The sequence below is a fragment of the Notamacropus eugenii genome, chromosome 5, assembly GCF_028372415.1.
Source record: "Notamacropus eugenii isolate mMacEug1 chromosome 5, mMacEug1.pri_v2, whole genome shotgun sequence".
In the NCBI taxonomy this organism is placed as follows: domain Eukaryota; kingdom Metazoa; phylum Chordata; class Mammalia; order Diprotodontia; family Macropodidae; genus Notamacropus; species Notamacropus eugenii.
The window spans coordinates 44131830-44152029 of record NC_092876.1 but is presented as its reverse complement, the minus strand read 5'-3'; the positions used below and the strand labels follow the sequence as shown (position 1 = coordinate 44152029).

The following is a 20200-nucleotide window of genomic DNA, read 5'->3' as shown; positions in this document are numbered from 1 at the left end:
GACAAAAAAACATCAGGGCCATCCCCAGTGAGAAACTTCCCAGAAGCCACAGCTGCAAGATGAGAATTCAAGGAGCAGATGACAGAGTCTACACTTGTGGGCAGAAGTAATTTCTGAGAAAGCCCTTTGCAGAGGAAAGGGGGACTGTATCAGAAAAAGCAATGAGAACAAGGAGCTACCTACAAAGAGAACATCTGTATTCTAGCAAATACCAAAGGGCCACCTTTTCTCCTGCTTGCCTCTGTTTCTACAAATCTAAGACTGAGCTTGAGGGAATTGGTATGCATCTGCTTTTATCTAGCATGCACATACTTGAGCCCAAATGATGACTTTTTATCAATGAATTTGGAACATTTAAAGAAAAGATCAGACTGGGGATACATGAATCAAGTGAAAATATTCCTTGGTAAATGGAAGAAATTTCCTCAGGCATGGGCTCCAACTACATTCAGGAACTCTGATCTGATTGCTTTCATCCCATTCTGTATCAGGCACATTCCTGCCAGTGCCTCCCCTTATCTGAGCCCCACCAGGAGTAAGAAAGTGAGCCCCTTACCGATACTTCATGCCTGTCCTCCGGGCTGTACAGTTGTCGAGGGAAAGCCCATGCATGCGGAGGAAGTCCTCCATATTCCTGGCCTGGGCTGCCACCCGTACCTCTCGCAGGCGCTGAAGTTCCACTGCATCTGTCTGGCGGACGGGGTGCAGGGCCCAGTCCGAGTGATACCTACTGCTAACGCTTCTTAGGCTCTCGCTGTACGTCATGGACAACATGGTACCACCTGATTGGGGGACCTGATGATGTTCTATGACAATGAGAAAAAGCAGATTCCCCCCCAACCCAATTCCCCAAAGCACCATGCATCTGGGGTGGGGTGGGGTGGGGTTTTGAATATCTAGAGGCAAAGATAGTATCCTCAAACAGACTCCTGCCATTGAAGGTGGAGGTGAGCTCTCCACTGATGTCAGCCAACTAGGTAAAATGGGCCCAGCTACTAGAGGACCATATCTACTGATAGTTAGATTCCAGATGTGTGGTGTGGCTTGCCTTCCAGAAAAGGAATCATTAACTAGCCTCTCATCAGACCCTGTTCTGTTCCTGCATAAGCAAATCAAGCTCAGGCAAAAGCTGCATTCCAGGTAGGAAACTGCGTAATGAAGCTAAACTCAAAAGTGCTCCAAATAAAAATGGGGGCATGCAAGGCACTTGCATCCCAAGGAGACTCAAGGTGGATGCAGCTGTTGCTCAGAGGCAAACTTTCAGTCATTGTCTTCTACTTCTGAAGGTGGGAGAAAGTGTAAAAACAAAGGGAGGGATGGTCACCTGAAGAAAACTTGACCAGTGTGCTGCATAACTCCTTCAGGACCCTGGCTTCTATTCAATAATACCTATTCAATCAATTAGCTGGGGCCTGCTGTGTGCCAAGCATCGGGGCCACGCTATTCTAAATGATGGGGATTTAAAAGCAAAAGAAAAGAAGGAAGGGAGGGAGGGAAGGAAGGAAGGAGAAAGGAAGAAACAGTCCTTGCTTGCATAGAGCTTATATTCTATAGGATGTAAGGAAATACTTGAATGACTGAAGCTGTGTGAAGTATACTGAAGCATATGCTGATGTACCACAGGCAGTAGACATGGCTCTAGACACACGCAGAGGCCATGTTTCACCAGGAGACCATTAATATAAGCCATTGTAAAAGAAGGGTTATACAAAAAACACAACTGTGAGATATCCAGTGGCTCACATTGAGTAGAAATGAAGAGGACAAAACTGTTTTAATACACTCAGGTTAAGAAAAATCAATTTTATTAGTACAGGATGAGGGAAATGAAGTTAGAAAGCTGTTTGTTTGAAAGCAGTCTGGAGGATTTAGTAGACTTCAAGTTCAGTATCAGTCAGAAGTGGGTGCTATGCCCACCAAGAAAGCTAACAGAGGTTTGTACTATATTAAGGACAGAAGTGTCCAGGAATAAGGAGGGAAATAGTTCTGTGGGGCTCTGCGCTGGTCTAACCACATCTGGATACTGAGTTCAATTCTGGGTACCATATTTTTAGGGAGGATGTCAGGAAATTGGAGAGTCTTTAGAGAAAGGTATCCAGGGTAAGGAAGAGCCTTGAGTCTAGGCCAGATGAGGATTGGTTGGTTCAGCTGGAACCATTTAGCCTGATGAAGTGAAGACTTAAGAAAACCATGAGAGCTACATTAAGACACCTGAGGGGTTGCTGCATGGAAGAGGGATTAGATATTCCATTTGGTCCCAAAGGGCAAAACAACATGATGGGTAGAAGTTGAAGGAGATAAATTTAGGTTTAATTTCAGGAAAACCTCAAACTTTTTAACAATCAGAGCTGCCCAGTTGTAGAAGAGGAGATGACAGGAGACCCTTGGCCAGGGGTCTTTAAACAGAAGTTGGATAGCCACTTGTTGGATTTGTTGCAGAAAGGATTGTTGTTTAGGCATGGGTTGGATTTGATGGCCTAGGAGTTCTCTTGCTACCTTGAGATTCTGCATTTCACTATCAGGAATCTCAGGGCTGGGTTTTGGAGGCATAATGCTGACAAGGCCATGGTCACCCAAGTGTGGACAAATATGGAATTTTCCAATTTGAAGAACACAAAGGAGGCTGAGATCAGTCGGTCAGGGAGGGGGATGGGGAGTCCAGCCAGCCAAGGATGCAAAACAAGTTCCCTTTTGGCTTCTGGTTTAGGAAGCAAGGACTCATAAACTCATAACTGAGTGAATGAGGGAACACGCTTCAGTTCACACCTAGCTATCAGAGATGTCAATGTAGTTACTCCAAGGGCAAACCTATTCTACTTTTTTCCTTATGCAGAACTACCATGTAGGTGGTAAAATAATTTCTCCTACTACAGTCTTCCAGTGGTAGACCCAACAAGAAAATAATTCTTATTTAGTGTTGGTGTAGTTGCTATCATCATTCTTTCATTCACTCACTTGTTAAAAGAAAATCCAAAAGCCCAAACCTGTACATTAAGCACCTACTGAGGCAGTGTGGCATGATGGATAGGAAACTGGCATTGAAGTCTGAAAGACCTAGTTTCAAGTCTTGTCTCTAATTCAGACTATGTCACCATGTAAATCCATTGACCTTCCAGTGCCTCCAGGTAAACTCGGTAAGACTTATTGTTGATCTGCATTAGGGAAGGGAGTTTCCATGCTGGGCAAAATTACATGTCCTTGTTGTGTTAATGTATCCCTAGAATCCAGTATCATGTGTTCTGAGTGGCAGAAGTTTAATAAACGTTTGAGATTTTTGAACCAAAAACTAACACAAGGTTATGTTTTCACTTGACAGGTATTAAAGGGAAATCCCAGATCCAGGTGAAGTTGGGTGGGGTGACAGGGCACAATGCTGGGCACTAGGGATATAAACTACCCTTTGGGAATTTATAGTCTCACATGGCACATTGATAGGACATGATATGAAGGGAAATGGGGTAAGGATAAAGGAAACATTTGGACAAAGTATGGTAAGAAATATGGAGGAAGGCCTTGAAAGAAGAAGAGAAGAAGTTCTGGACCTGAAGTCAGGAAAGTTCTGGGTTTGAATCCCAGTCCTGCTTGTGTCCTTGAGCACGTCACTCCATCTCTCTGAGTCATTTTCAGCTGTAAAATGGGGATAACAATGATATTGGCAACACTCTCTCATAGGGCTTATGTGGGGGAAGTCCATTGCAAACCATAATGTGCCACACAAATCTGAGTGAATATGATGGGAAGTGACGGGTGTGAATGACTGAGGAAGGCTCAGGAGGAAGGCAAAGAGCAGTAAATGGAAGAGAGAATAAGTGGAAGTTCCAAAGAAGCAAACTTTGGATTGATGGAAGCAGAAGCATTTGAACAATGAGCTGTCTACCCACATGTACAAAAATATTTACAGCCACTTTTTGTGGAGGCCAAGAATCAGAAATCAAGGGGATGCCCATCCATTGGGGAATGGCTGAACAAGTTGTGGTACGTGAATGTCATGGAGTACTGTGGTTCCATAAGAAATGATGAGCAGGAGGACTTCAGAAAAACCCTGAAAGACTTACATGAACTGAGGCTGAGTGAAATGAGCAGAACCAGGAGAACACTGTAGTGATAGCCATGTTGTGTGATGGCTAACTTAGAGAGACTTGGCTCTTCTCAGCAATGCAAAGATCTAAGACAATTCCAAGACTTGTGATGGAAAATGCCATCCACATCCATAGAAAGAGCTATGGAGTCTGAATGAAGATCGCAGCAGACTATTTGCTCTCATTTTTTTTTTCTTTCTCATGGTTCCTCCCATTGGTTCTAATTCTTCTTTACAACATGACTAATGTGAAAATGTTTAATAGGATATATAGGGAGAGCCTATATCAGATTGTATGCCATCTTGGGGGTGGGGGGAAGGGTGAGAACACTTAGAACTCAAAATCTTACGGAAGTGAATGCTGAAAACTAAAAATAAATAATTAATAAAAAATAACACGTTGTCCAGAAGTGGAGTGGGGTATCCCTCTATTGGTTTGGAGGCAAAGGCTGGTTGACCAGTTGTCCAGAATGAAGTAGGAGTCTTGTGCAGGTTGGAAAGGATGGTCTCTGAGCACCTCCCCAACTCTGAAAATTCTGTCATTCAGAGAAGTCCAATTTGTCTGGAACCCAGAGCACAGTGAACAGAATAGGGGCAGCATGGAATAGCAAATAAAGTGCTCAGGAAGGCTTGGATTCAAATCCTGTCTCAGATACTAGCACAGTACCTGGCACATAGCAGGTGCTTAATACATATTTATATGTTTACTGATTACTCACTTTGTAACCTTGAGGAAGTCACTTTCCTGATGTGTCTCAGTTTCCTTATGACTAAAATGAGGGAGTCAGACACAGTGGGCTCTAAGGTCCCTCTAAATCGATGATCCTATGAAAAGGGTTGAAATAAAGCTGGAAAAGTGGGCAGGTTAGAATCTGATTGGGGGAGGGACTGATAAAGGAGTTTGGATTGAATCTCAAAGGCAACTGGAACCACTGCAAGTTTTGGGGACAGTCACTGCCAGCCCTGTGTCATAGGAAGATAATTTAGATAAATAGATGTGTGAAGGACGGATTTGGGAGGAGGGACACAGAAGGCAGGGCAATGCATTTGGCCACTGAGGATGTTATTCAAGGGTGGCAAGGTAGGCTAAAGAATCAGGAGCCCTAGGAGAGAAACCAGTTGAGGTGCAGAGAGTGGGAAAAGTTAGTCTCTAGCATAATGTCTGTCTTTTTTCCTGGCCAGGCTGATGTTCGTTGCTTTCCTAATGACCTTTGAAGCCATGCCTTCTTTTTGGGCATAGTCATCACTTTCATCAGGGTTAGCCAAAGGGTGGGACCCTGGAAATCTGGAAAAGAGCCTGGGTCAACTGAACCATAGGCAGCAGTACAGACCTGGGCTTCTGCCTGGGAAACTAGTTCAGAAGGCTTACTTGGAAGCTGAATGATACTTTGGAAACCTGACCACTCCCTTCCTCTGCAGTACTGAGCCACACCCTGGCAACTTGTCTACTTGGCTCAGTCTCTGGTGTAAGTGCACGAATAACCGGAAATCAGAACTCTGTCAGCTTGGACAGCAACACATTGTTAAGAAGCATCTTAACCACCCCCATCGGCAATGTGTTAGATTAGAACCATGGACTGAGTTGGGAAGTCTAGGCCTCCAAAATCCTGCCTTGGATACTAATTGGGCAGTGACTGAGGTTCCCCAAGACTGTTGCCTCATCTATAAAAGGAAGGGGCTGGATTTAGTGACTTCCAAGGCTCCTTCCAGCTCTGAATCTATGCACCCATAAAGTTACTTCTGATGGGTATGGGGTTTGGGGCTTATTCACCATAAAGATACTCTTATAGCCAGGTTGAAAAGGGGTCAGAGAGCATGGAAAGACTTTGAGTTCCTTATAGGCAGAACTGGAATTGAAGGTAGTCAAAGTAAGAAGACTCCCAGGATACAATTTATTAAGAGGTTGTAACGAGTCACATTTGGAATGTCTTTTTATGAATGCACATTTTTTTAATGGACAGAAAATTTCACTCCCAGGAATAAGGGTATATATGTTGATAAGCCAAGTGGCATGTGTTAATGGTGAAAGCTCCATACATTTGGTGGAAAAACCCACCCAGAGGATACAGGTGTTCATATGTAGAAAGGCATCCTTGCCTGGGAGGGTGGGGTGAGTGGGAGTAAATGGAGTGACATTATTCTCTTGTCCCAACCAAGGGAAAGAGGGTTGCAATTATGAGTCAATCAATTTGGTTCAACAAACACTTAAGCACCTGAAAAAGCAAAGTTCTCTCCTAAGTGCTGGAGATACAAAGATGGAAGTCTCTGCCCTCAAGAAAATTAGAATCCTAGTGGGATTTTGATTTCCATTTAATTCAATTCAATCCGCCACCCACAATGTGCCAGGCACTGTGTAAGGAAGGAATAGTTCCTTTCCTCAAGTAACTTATGCTCTGTGAGGGAAGAAGGGAAGAGGGAAAATTGGGAAAAGTCTAGTGTAGGAAATGGCACCTTTGATGGAAGCTTAGAGAGTCTATGAGGAGGAGGTTAGGGAGGTGGCACTCCAAGTATAGGGCACAGCCTGTACACAGGCATAGAGGCAAGAGATGATGGTGTGTCACTGGTTCTTTGGATATCTGAATCATGCTGACAATCCTTTTCTCCACTGCCATCAACTCTCTTCCCTCCCTCCTCTGCCTTCAAACTTCCCAGCTTGGCCATTCAGAGAAGCAAACCCTTAGCAGAGGAGCCTGCTGCAATCACATCCTGAAGTCAGCACTCTTGTCTGCAGTGTCCACTGGCACCCGGAGCCAGTCAATGAATTTTCCATTTCTCTGTGCCTTCCACAGCTCCCTTGCTGACTGTTCTGGAGAACACGGGGGAAGGCTCAGAATCTGGGCTGCAGAATGCTGCAGGATGAGGGCACAGAGGTGCCTTCCTGGCCAGTCTGCTAGTTTGCCCTAATTGGAATAGGAAAAGGATATGGTTCTTCTGTGCAATGGAACACCTGGGAAAGGTGAACTGCACATGGGTGGGTAGGGAGTGTCTGCCAAAGCACTTGATATTTGGCATCCATCAGTTCTTACAGATGCAGCCAACATGGCGGACAAGAGATCTGTAGCTGGAGCAGCAGATGATATTCTGATCCCATTCAACACTAATGTCATTGGATTTAAAAATCGTAAGGGACCTCAGAAGCTAGTCTAGCTGCCTCATTTTACAGACGAGGCCCAAAGTATCTTAGAAGTAACCAGAAGAGCTGGGATTCTGCCTTGGATCCCCCTGACTTCAAATTGAGTCTGTGCCTTAGGAAGATTATTTCAGCAATTGGGTGAAGGGTAGATTGGAGAGGCAGTGAGATCAGCTAGGAAGTGACAGGTGATGAGGGGATGGCCTTTTGGGGGCTTATACTTTGTTTTTATCAATGGCTCACTGGTTCTTCCCCCCTGCTTGTCCTTAGGGTAAGTTTTCTTCACCTGGAGCCCAGATTTGCCACAGATCTTTCTTACCAGGGGTCAACCCTGCCTTGCTGGCTCTCCTGGGTGTTTTGCCCAAGAGGACACACAAAACCACATCCCCTAGCATGAGGGCATTGCTGTATTTTCCAAAACATGGGCTCTGTCCAAGCTCCAGCTCAAAGCTCTATAGACCCTGTGGGTCTTCTTCTCCTGATCCTCTGAAGTATGGGTGTTTTTTCCTTCCTTCCTGAAATCACCTTGCATGTATTTCATAATTAATTGTGTCCTCCATGTTTCCTCCAGAAGAAGCTCCATGAGGGCAGAGACTGTGGTGTGTGTGTTTGTGTGTGTGCGTGTGTGTTTGTATTCTTAGCACTTAGAGAAGCACCTGGCATATAGTGTATACTTGTTGAATTGAACTGAACTACACGGTCTAAAGAAACACGTGTAAAATAGGGCCCTTCCTACTGCAACCCAGAGGTGAGATGATAAACTGAGCAAAAATGCTATGAGTCACACCTTTTGAGAAAAGAAGGATCCCAGAGTGGAGCTGAGCAGGGCCCTTCACTGATTTCTGAATTAGCAACATCAAGGAGTGAACATGATTTGCCTTAAGCAGAACTGGGCCAGAACTGGGCTTGGGTTAAAGTCCCCAAGGAAGACTAAGGCCGAGAAAATCATGTCTACAAATGGCTATACAGACAACAGAAAGATACACCAAGGCGTGAAAGATGAGTTCAAACTTAGGATAGAAAGTCAAGATTGCTGTTGTCAGAGGACAGCGCCAGTTGGATCCATCTGTGTGCCACATACTGTGCCAGGTGCTGGGGATAGAAAGCCCTATATGAACATGAGCTCAAGGAGTTTATCATCTATGGGAGGGTTACAAGATGCATACAGATAAGCAAATACCAGGTAGAGGCGAAAAGAAATAGAAAGTAATTTTACTGGAAAAGGGAAAGGCTGGGTGTTATAATGGACAGAGAGCTGGCCATAGAATCAGTAAGACCTGAGTTCAAGTTCTGCCTTTGAATTGGTTATATGGTGGTTATGGTTATATATGGTTATATGAAGTGGTTATATGGTTCTGGGAAAGTTACTTCCCTTCTCAGTGGGCTAGTCAGCATCTCTAAGCCAATAAGTTTCACAGAAAGGTGCCAACCTGCACTGACAGAGTTTCCTTAACCAAGGCTTCCTCACAAGCTGGGGTTAATCTTCTGGGGAAGGGAAAAGCATTAACAACCTCTGGGAGCCAAGGTCAGGTGAGGCCTCTTCTGAAGGGTGGCACTGGAGCTACTTTGATAGCAGCTGGGGATTCCAAGAGGCAGATGTGAGAAGCAAGAGTATTATAGGCATTGGGGACAGGGGCAAAGGCACACAGGGGGGAAATGGAATATCACATGGAAGAAGAAGCCAGTAGCCCAGCAGACTGCCTTTCTGCTGTTTTGGGCATTGGAGTTTCATCTCCCTCTTCAATCTCCTTCTTCTAGGAAAACCTGTGAATATGTAACAGGCACTTCTTAGGCATCAAGGCAGTGCATGTCTCAGCCCCAAATATGGAAAAATAGGAACAAGAAACCCTCAGTTTACCCATGGGCTCTTGCTCCATGTGAATGCCTATAAGGCTGAATAGGGTGGTAATTCTTCCTGAAAACCAGGGCATGTCCAAGACGCGCCACTTTTCCACCCAGACATAACCACACAGAAATCAATAACCATTAGCCTTCAAGACAATGCTCATAAAAGAACAGCCCTACTTCTTGAAATAAATACTAGGCTCCAGAAACACTTAAAAAAATCCTTCCCCACCTCTCAGGAAGAACACACACCTTCTAGTGAGAATGACTTGTGGGCAAGACTTGGGGCAAGAGAAGGGGTGAGTGCTGAGAAGAGATGAAGGGTGAGAACTCAGGGGTTTTCAGATTTAGGGAGAGGGCAAAGAACGAATACTTCAGGCCCATTTTAATGTAAAATGATATAAATGATGTCAAATTCAGTTCTGCAGACAAGTAACTCCTTGGCTTAGCATGCAGAGACCAGAGCCATCTGGCTCCAGCCTGATCTCACTTTACTCCCCTTCACCTGCCCCATTCCTCCTTAGCTTGCCAGCTTGCTAGCTCCCCAAGTTCTTTTTCCATCCCCCTCTCCCTACCCTAGTGTCTTTGGAGAGGCTTAATCCAAACTTGGAATGTGCTTCTAACTCAGAATCCTTCACTTCCTGAGGTTTAGTTCAGATGCCACCTCCTACAGGAAGTCTTTCCTGATTTGCTTGGTTTTTAGTGTTTCTTGCCTCCTTCAATTAGCCTGTTCTGTGTGTATTCATATTTTTTTGGTCTTTGTACACCCAGAACCCATACATATGTCGGGTGCTTAATAAAAGTCAGTTGAATTTAGGTCTTTGTTCTTCATTTGCTTACCTTATGGACAGCATAGCCCTGAATAACATTTTCTGTTTTTAAACCTAGAATCAATGGGATTTCTATAGTTCATGTGGAAAGGGGCTACTGGACAGAGGAGATGTAAAGAGGAGAAAAAGATGACTTGGAGGAATCAGGGCTGAAAGACATACTGAGAGAAAAGGTGGAGCTGGGTTGTGAAAGGGAAGGTGAAAGTAGAGATGTGGAAATAGTCTCTCTTCTGGGGATACCCAGGAAATGCATGCGCAAGGTAGGTGCTCAATAAACGTTGAACAAATAAATGAATGGGTAGATTTAGTCCTATATAAAAGAAGAAATTTAATGAAGAATCTAGACCAGGGGCTGCTGGTGGTCTAGAAGGCAGAATAAGCATACTAGAAACCCATCACCAGCTTGACATTTTACTTTCTTGGAGAAATGGGACTTGCACTCATGGAGACTCTTAGTGTGAATTCTGTTCACAGGCTGGGGGTGGGGAGAAGCATTTGAGTGGCCAGAGTACAATATAAACACCAGTCTCACAATGTACTTTTAGTATAAGTCTCTGCCCCCACCAATAGCCCACTTCCATGGAGTCCCAGTACTTCTATGGGCATTACCCTAATGGCTCAACTCCAGGCTACCTCCATTTTCCAAAGCAAGAAAACAACACAACAAAGCCTGTGCCTTATGTCCTTATATCTCTGATGCAGGGAAACCGAAGTCAAAACCAAATGACAAAACCAACTAACCCCTTTCCCTGGTCCAAAGAATTAGCCTCAAAATCTCTTTGTTGTTCCTTTGCCCTTACAATTCTCCTCCTGTTCCAATGTCTGCTTCTTGTGAGTCTGTAGAATGGAAGGCAGGGGGGCTTGGAATTCCTCTTCCTGCAGCTATGGCTCACATAGCTGGAACTAAAAGGCTCCCACACAACCACATTAATGACGGTAGCACTGCTGGGGCAAATCTCACACCTGGAAGTCTACATTCTCAACCCCTTTGCAAAGAGTTCCCATCAGAGGTCCACAGTGAGGGACTGAAGAGCTACTGTTATGCTGAACTACCCTAACTATTATGGCACAAGAGACGGTCACTTTAAAAGCCTGTAGAAGTTCTGCAAAGCAAGGGAAGCAGCAAAGGGAATGGTTATCTTTCAGGGAGAAAAAGCAGCTCAGAAATGCAGCATGTCCACAAATCAGCCAAAAAGCAAAATGACCTTTGTTAAAGAAAAAAAACCCAACCATGGGACCAGCTCAGGAACTCGCTTCTTGCCTCAGGTGTGGGCATCTGTGCTGTAGGCTGGCTTTCCTAGATTGGCTTCTTGGGCAGCTATAAAGCCTCACTGATGAACTCCCCAGCAAAAAAGAAGCATATTAGTCAAGAAGAGAGAAAGGTCAATGTGAAATGCCGACATCTCTAAGAGACAGGAAGGAGAGAGGGAAAGGGAAACAGCTGGAGAGACTTCTATCCCCGGGGCAGGTCCGCTGATGAAAAGCAACCCTGGGCAGCCAAGTCAAGCCCTCCTGGGTGTACCCCCCAGCCCTCTTGCCCTCTGCTTTCCACTCGGCTTCTCCTATGTCAGGAGACATTGCTAACCTTTCAGGATCTTCTTTCCTTTGAGGACAGAGGCTCAGTCAGGCGTCTTACTTTTCGAGGAGCCAGAGGGATCTCCAAACCTCAAATTTTCTCCTAGGTTACCTGAGCTCATCAGGGATAATTAGAACCAAGCTTCCTGCCCTCCCAAAAGAGCTGCCAAATCCCAAACTTCCATTCCTACAGTCCAAAGAAGAGGACCCACCTGCTTTCTTGGGCTCCTGCTCATTAAAAAAGACAAGGTCTAGTTTATTAGGGGCTCACCAGAGGCTAGAAAATATCTTGCGCATGGTTTTTTTTTTCTCCCCAATCAGGGGAGTGTCATGACTGAACGCCAGAAGCAATTGGTGAAAGAGACAGGTCCCCCAAGAGTGAAGAATTTTGTAGCAGCAAATCCATTAGTCCTATTAGGGCATTTTCATCTCGGTAAACAGAGGCTAAATTATTCAGCAGTCTTTGCTTTCCTAAAAGCCTGTGAATGTGCACTTTCATGGTGCATCTTGGCATAGCTTGCCCAGAATAAGGCAGAGAAAAGATCTAGATGAGAGCACAGCTCTGCCCATTTGAGATGGGGGGGGCAGGGTTGCTCTGAGCACCCAAAGGGTGTACTTCACTGTGGGATAAGTAGTGATGAGCACAGATCACACACTATCCTCCTTGGCATGCTATTAACACAAACTACATCCTCAACAGGTCTGGTCAGTTCCACTTGCCCACAGAGACTGACAGGTGCTGAATAAAGTCTGAAGAGGGTCCTTGCCAGGCAAGGAGATCAGCAGCATCTCCCACCCACCAATGGCTATTATATTAATAATGGGTATTTCTATAGTACTTCAGAGAGAAGCCAGGTTGCCCAGTGGATAGAGAGCCATTCTTAGAAGTCAGGAAGACCTGGCTTCAGGTTCATGTTAGTTGTGTGACCACAGGCAAGTCCCTTAACCTCTCAGTACCTTGAAATAAGTCTATGAGACTGTAAGTTACAGATAGGTGGCCTCTTGGCATTGGTGGAAGGAGTTCCCACACTGCAAGTTCCCCTGCACAGATGAACTCACAAGACCAGACACATTACCTCCCTCCTTAACCTCCCCCATTCAAGTATACTCTAAGCTATTAAATAATAACTTATTCAAGCTATTAAGGCTTAAAGCTGCAGTGAGACTTTGCAGGCAGCCTGTGCATACTATAATGCTGTAGGGTTTCTGAGGTCTCTTACACAGTCATATATATGTCTTACTTGAATCTCACAACAACCCTGAGGTAGGCACCCCCGGTATTATTATTATTGACACTTTACAGATGAGGAAACTGAGGCATGGAATAATTAAATGACTTATCTAGGGTCACATAGCTTGTATATGCCTGGGTAGGATTCAAACCCACGTCTGCCTGACTCCAAGCAATCTTCCACCCCCCATACCAGACTGCCTCTAATGCAGAGGGTTCTCAATCTTTTTTTGTGTGTGTACACTGGATCCTTTTGGTGTCTTGTGAAGTCGAAGGGCTCCTTCTTAGGATCACAGTTTTAATTGCAAAAGGTCCCCCTACCCCAAATATATAGGATCACATAAGAAATTAATTATTTTTAAATGTTAAAAATGTTTTAAAAAGTCTTTTAAAAATGTCAAACAAAAGTTTTGGTTCCTGCTCTAATGGTATCCAATAATGCTGATAAATGTTACTGAGGGACATCTGTAAGGTACTATCTTCTTTATAGGATATCTGAACACTGAGTCAGGTCTTTTGATCGTTTCACTCAGGGGTGGGAAACCTGCGATGTCCAAGCCACATGTAGCCTCAAAGCCGCAGGTTCTCCATCCCTGGAGTCCAATGATCCCCAACTTTTGTGGTGGTCACAGACAAAAGACTTCACCTGAATTCCAGAAACAGAGACAGCAGTCCACAGACCTGGGGAACATGGACCAAATATAGTGATAGAGCTTCAGAGATGGAGAAACTCTAGAAAAAAATAGGAAATCTAGCAGGAAACATCGGTACTATCGCTTCAGGTTTCTGATGCTAGTAAGATTTCTCACTCACTCCACCTGCTGGTGAATGAGCCAAAAGCCATTAGTATCATTTTGTTTAGTGCTTTCTCAGTTGTGTAAGACTCTTCGTGACCCCATTTGGGATTTTCTTGGCAAAAATACTGGGGTGGTTTATCATTTCTGTCTCTAGCTCATTTACACATGAGAAAACTGAGGCAAACAGGGGTAAGGGACTTGCCCAGGGTCACACAGCTACTGGTTTGCCATTTCCTTCTCAGCTCATTTTACAGATGAGAAAGCTGAGGCAAACAGGGGTAAGGGACTTGCCCAGGGTCACATAGGTTAGGCTGGATCTGAACTCAGGAAAATGAGCGTTCCTGATTCTAAGGCCAGCTCTCTATGCACTATGGTGCCATCTAGTGGCCCCTATTAGTATCACTAGTGATTCTGATCATCTCCACTGTCCCTACAACGCTTTTGCGTTTTCAGAGCACCTGCCCCAGCATCACCCCTGAAGTAGGCAAGGGTGAAAGGTGGGCTGGCCATTCAATCCCCATTTTGACAAATGAGAAAACAGGCTCAAAGTGATTAAAAAAGATTTGCTGAAGGTCACACAGCTAGTAATATAGTCACAGCACTTTGCATTTGGCCTCAGATCTAACTTGAGGGTTCTACAAAGGAAATGAAGCCTGAGGAAGGGAAATGGTTCTTAGGCCCATCGGTGGAGAGCTGGAAGGACCCTCCTCAGCAGCCTTCTTCCTGGCTACCTCCACAGCGTGCATTCTCTCCTTGGGGCCTTTGTCTCTGCTTTCTCCTTACCTGAACCTTAGACTCTGTCCACAGAACACCCTGGGTTCTGAGAGGCTGACTTTGGCCCAATCTGAACCCAATTCATACTTCCACTATACATCCTATTTCCATGCCAAATGTATTTTTGCTTCTCATCCTTCCCCTTTGCATGTCTTTTCCCATTAGGGTGTAAGATTTTTGAGGGTAAGACCTGTAATACTTGCCATTTCCTTCTCCAGCTCATTTTACAGATGAAGAAATTGAGGCAAATAGGGTGAAATGACTTGCTCAGGGTCATATGTGTTTGTACTTGTATACTCTGCGCTCTGCACACAGTAAGTGTTAAACAAATGTCCAACTCCTTCCTTTTACAGATGAGGAACAGGACTCTGGCAACTTAAGAGTTAAGTGATTTGGCCAACATTGTACAGGTGGGATCTAAACCCAGACCCCTGGACTCCAGATTCCAATGTTCTGTCCACAATTCCACACTACTAGTCAAAGGTCAAGTACCATTGGCAGCAGTGGCTGGGTCCACATGTGACGTGCTAATTTTTCAGCTTCTTCTCCTTTCCTCAAAGCTCAGTGGTTTCACTGTGTGCCCTGGTGAGCTTGCCCCAAGTGCCCAAACCATGAACTTCCCCCATGCCAGGACTAGGTTCAACACATCCCACAGTTGTTGGTGTGAGGAGGCAGATGGGACACCCTCCTCCAGGCCTGGAGCTCTGTAGCTCATCAGTAACGTACAGGGGTGGGGAGGGCACTGAGAGTGTAAGTACAGTGTCCACAGTCACATAGCCAGGACATCTCTTGTGCCTAGGTCAGTCCTCCTGGTCTCAAGGCTGGCCCTCCATCCACTAAGAATTGAGTGACATTTCTCTGGCTCTGCTCAAGGCAATGTTATACAACACCTACAGTTAAATTTTTTTTCCTGGTCTGATTCCTAGCATACTTATATTTTTCACACAGGTTCTGGGCTTTTTCTTTATGAAAAATGAAAGGATGCCAGGAAATTCACCAGTGTTAAACCTCTGGGAGGACACTAGGATCGGGAGGGAATTTCAATTCCAAGTTTCCTCCTGGGGCTTGGAATCAGGAGGGCCTGAGTGTGCCCTTGACACTTATTACTTCTGCTCTCTCTATCACTAGCTAATGCTTTTACAGAGCTTTAAGGTTTGTTGAAGCACTCCACATATGTTATTTCATTTGATCTCACTGTGTGACCTTAGGCAAGTCACATCCTATGTCAGCCTCAGTTTCCTGCAGAATACAAATTTAAAAATTTTCAGCAAAATGAGGTGGTTGGACTCAGTGACCTCTAAGACTCCTTCTATCTCTAGATCTGTGATTATAATCCTGGGATCCTTGAAGTCACATCAGCCCTCCAACTCTGAGGGCTCAGAGAATAGCCCAGAGTTTACTGGGGAAATTGCCATCTGATCTCTGAATATCCCACCACTACATTTACTCATTCACGGGGACTATTCGCACGGGCAGATGGCTCTCAGAAATAAACTAGTCATGAGATGATACCAAGGAATTCACATTCTAATGGGAACTCTGCAGTGCCCCACCTGACACCTGCAGGACCATTGTAACTCACCATGATCACGTCATCTACCCGCACTGTCAGTCCCTCCCACCCCTCACCCTGACCTTCTGCTAGATACTAGCTTAGGAAAAAATAAAGGTCTCTGTTACCTGTAAAACTGGAGCTGTCTTTTGGGACTCCCGTATCGAGTACTTCCGATAGCAAAAGAAAGGAAAAGAGAGAGAGAGAGAGAGTCCACAGTGGACATTAACAACCAAGGAGTGTCAAACACGGAAACCATCCCCATTATCACCAACATCATGCAGGGCTCTCCCCTCTTTGCCACTGACTGGAGCATCTCTTTCCAGGTCTGCCGTGTTTCTCTTTGGGAAGACGACTCAGCGGGCCTGGATAGCTCTACAAGAGCTCCACCCAGTGTCAGATGGAATTAGAGGCTTGCTATGGGGTCCTGCCTCTCCTGGTAGTGCTTGCCTGCCCAGTATTACTAAAAGGCACACTTTTGCCAGGAAATAAGAAATCTATCCCTGGTACACTCATCTTTTTAATACAAAATACAATTTTGAACAGACTGAATGCTAAAGCTGGGAAAAGAGAGGGGGCAAGACCCCAATCCACGCTTAAGTGGGCACACTGAAAAACAGGACAAAACAAAACAGAACAAAACACAAATTTACATTTCTCTTTGGTGCTTGGGGAGAAAAATGGGGTTTTCCAGGTTATTTGGGGAGGAGACTTCCTTTGGCATGAAAACGCTCAGAAGCTTCTATCCGATTCGGACGACTCAAGGATTGGACACAGACTTTTAGGGTCTTTGGCTGTTTGGATGAGTTCTTGCTCTCATCCATGTGGGCTTTCTCTCTTCTGTTAGGTCTGTCACCTACCCACACTTTCTAAATCCTGGTATTTCTTGCCCATGATAGCCTGTAATTCTTCTATGGAGGATCTACCTGCCATGATGTTAGAAGCTTTCTTTCTAGGTCTTTTAACAAAATTCCATGGGTATCAGAGCAGCACTTAGGTGATATTGGTTCAATTTGTCTGGTAGAGTATCAGCTTATTGGCCAATGGTTGAAGACTTCAACTTAGGGAACCAGCTGTTAAAACTTATAGGTAGCCTCAAAACAGTGGATCTTAGCAACTTCTGCCTCATTTTCTGCTTCTTTGTCACCATTATGGTTAAAGGTACCAAGGGCCATTTAATGTTTTCCATTGTTTCCTGGATAGCTGTGGCCAAAGAATGAATTTATCATTTAGTGACCACCTTGTTGGTGGCTGAGCTTTTGAACCCTTGGCTGGGCCAGTGCTCAGACAGTAGATACAGTCTACACGTCATTAGGCCCAGTCTTTAGCCTTTCAGCAAGGGTAGAATAAGACTGAGTTTATACTCTGCTGGCCTTTGGGAACCCGACCACCTCCACACTACAGTGAGATCTCAGAGTAGGACTTGGGCAGAGGCACTTGAGAAAAACATTTAAACCATTTTCCATTTTGGTTTCAACATTTATTTTTTTAAAAAAGAGAGAAAATCAAATTCTAAATCTGAGAGTGGCCCCATAATAAGGGGGTCAAGGAAATTAGGACAAGCTTCTAAGCTCCACATTTCACATGGGTTATCTTTCCACATTTCCTAAGGGCAGCAGAAGAGATGAAGGCCCATGGGGCCATTATGTGTTAATGGTAGAAAAAGAAAACCAGAATGGACTATTTCTCTGACTACACGAAAAGTCTGTGGTCCCAAATAGATCATTTGAAAGGGGAAAAATATGATCTCACCTAATTTAATTTTTGTTTGTTCTTCCCCCCACCACTCCCAAACTTCCCTTTGAAAATAAAAGAGAAAATGTTTGCATATTCTTAATATCACAGTGAAAAGTGCCTTGTTTGAACTGGAAGATGGAGCGGTAAAGGGAGGAAGGACCGCTTTAAGCTTCATGAAGGAAGGGGGGGAGCTATCCAAGTGTCACCAGAATAAGAGGGAAAAGGTCACCTGTAAATCATGCCTGGGGAGCCTGTCTGTCGCAGGGAAAGTCGCGCTGGAGAGCCCGTGGTAGATTCTGGATACATGGAGCCAGCCTCAGTTGTCAAGATTTGTGTTCTTTTTCAACTCTGCAAAAATTCTGGAGGGAAGGAGAGAGGAAGAGAGAGAGAGAGAGAGAGAGCAGAAATTAGAGCTGGACAAGTGGCCTTTTGGTTTATAAATTTACAAAATAACAAAACATCAACAAATGGAATGTTCTTGAGAACAGGACTTTATGCCCCAGCAGCCAGCACAGTGCCTGGCACATGCCATCTCCTGTTGCTGGGCCTTCATCCCAATCATGCCCATTGACCAAGGGGGTCCCCCAGGCTTTGTCCCAGGTGCTCTTCTCTTGTCCCTCTATATTACTTCATTTGGTGAGCTCATCAATGCCCATAGATAGCATTGTCATCTGTAAGTGGATTTATCTGGCCCTAACCTTTCTCTTGATCTCCAGTCTTGCATCTCTGATTCTTTACTGGACATCTTGAACTATATTTCCTATACACGTCTTAAACTCAGCATTTCCAAAACTGAACTCAGGCACAGTGGATAGAGCATAAAGTATCAGGAGTCAGGAAGATCTGAGTTCAAATCTAGCCTCAGACACTTATTAGCTGTGTGACCTGAGCAAGTCACTTGACCTATGTATGTCTCAGTTTTTTGTTACTATTGTTGTTCAGTCATTTCAACCATGTCTGACTCTTCATGACCCCATTTAGGGTTTTCTTGGTATTGATACTGGAGCGGTTTGTCATTTCCTTCTCCAGCTCATTTTACAGATGAGGAAACTGAGGCAAACAGGGTGCAGTGACTTGCCCAGGGCCACACAGCTAGTAAGTGCTTGAAGCTGGGTTTGAACTCAGATCTCCCTGACTCCAGGTGCAGTGATCTATCCACTGTGCCACCTAGCTTGCCTCAGTTTCTCAAATGTACAGTGGGGATAATAATAACATCTGCCTTGAAGGGTTGTTGTAAGGCTCAAATGAGATAACTTCAAAGTGCTCAGCACAGTGCTTGACACATAGTAAGTACTTATAAATGTTAGCTATTATATAATTACGCTATACATCATATTATGTTATATTATTTTTTATATTTATTATATCATCATCATCATCATCATCATCTTTCCCCTCAGACCTTTGCATTTCCTAAATTCCCTCCTTCCATTGAGAGTACCACCATCCTCCCACTCACCCAGCTTCACAACCTAGGTGTTAGTCTTGACTCCCCACTCTCACCTCTCACATCTAACCCTTGTAAGATGTCTTGTATACACCCCTTGGTCTCCTCTAACACAGCCCCCATCCTGATACAAAGCCCTCATTACCTTATGCCTAGTCCATTCCAAGGCTGATTTCCCTAGCTGGTCTCCCTGCCACAAGTCTCTCCCCACCCACTCCAATCCATCCTCCACACTGCTATTGTAGAACCAATGTGATATTCACAGCACCTACCATGGCCATGAATATTCTGGCACAATTCTGAATTGTGAAATATCACAGCCTTTCCACATGGAAGACAGAACCAAAACATTTATTCAGACACCAGAGAACCAAATCCCTCACAGTAACAAAAATTTATATACAATGACAATGCAGAGAACAACACCTCCCCAAATCTTCCCCCCTGCTAGACTTCTCACAAACCAACTCCAAAACAACTCCATTAAACAAGTCACAAACAAGTTCTTTCACTCACACTAGTCAGGTGCCTACATCCTTCCTAGCTCTCACTGCTCTGACTCATTTCCTCTCAGCTCTGCTCTAGCTCCTCCTCTTCCTGTTTTACCCCTTCAGCAAACTCCTCCCACCACAGGCTTCTTGTGACTTAAACTCATGTGATGTAGACTCCTATGTGACTTAAGCAGGTCATATGGGCCTATTAATAAATGGGAAAGGTCTTCCCATTTAAAGGACCATTATGGATGTCAAAATGACCTCCCTTAAGTCTGATCACATTCCCCCCTCATCCCTCCACCTCTTCCCATTCAATAAACTTTGCTGAATCCAATTGACTTTTCTTAATTGGCTTCCTTCTTGATTTCTCTGTAGACTTTGATCCTGTCCTTCACCCTCTACTCCTGGATACTCTCCTCTCCTGGTTTTTGTGAGTGCTGTCCACTCCTGGCTCTTTTCCGGCCTATAAGACCACTCCTCAGTCTCCTCTACTGGATCTTTATTCTGACCACACTCACTAAAGGTGGGTTCTGCCCTTCACCTCTGCAGGTTCTGTCTTGGGTCTTTTCTTTTCTCTCTCAATTTTATCTCACTTGGTGATCTCATTAGCCCCCAAGGTTTCAATTATTTTGCACAGTTATGCATGTCATTTTTTCCATTAGAATGAGAACTCCCCGTAGGCAGGGACTGATTTTGCCTTTCCTTTTCAT

General features: G+C 44.6%; 1 protein-coding gene across 5 annotated transcripts in view; it reads right to left on the bottom strand.

The window, feature by feature from the left end:
• Positions 1-20200, bottom strand: part of KCNAB2 (potassium voltage-gated channel subfamily A regulatory beta subunit 2) — a 198118-nt gene that overhangs the window by 87994 nt on the left and 89924 nt on the right. For 3 of the 5 annotated variants that reach the window (XM_072608695.1, XM_072608693.1, XM_072608694.1), the window contains exons 2-3: positions 17779-17908; positions 15941-15982 (exon numbers count right to left, since the gene is read on the bottom strand). In XM_072608695.1, the coding sequence (XP_072464796.1) occupies positions 15941-15982; positions 17779-17855 (119 nt within the window). In that variant the 5' untranslated portion in view covers positions 17856-17908. The remainder of the gene's footprint in view (positions 1-15940; positions 15983-17778; positions 17909-20200) is intronic. The other 2 variants (XM_072608696.1, XM_072608697.1) reach the window with 1 other exon arrangement.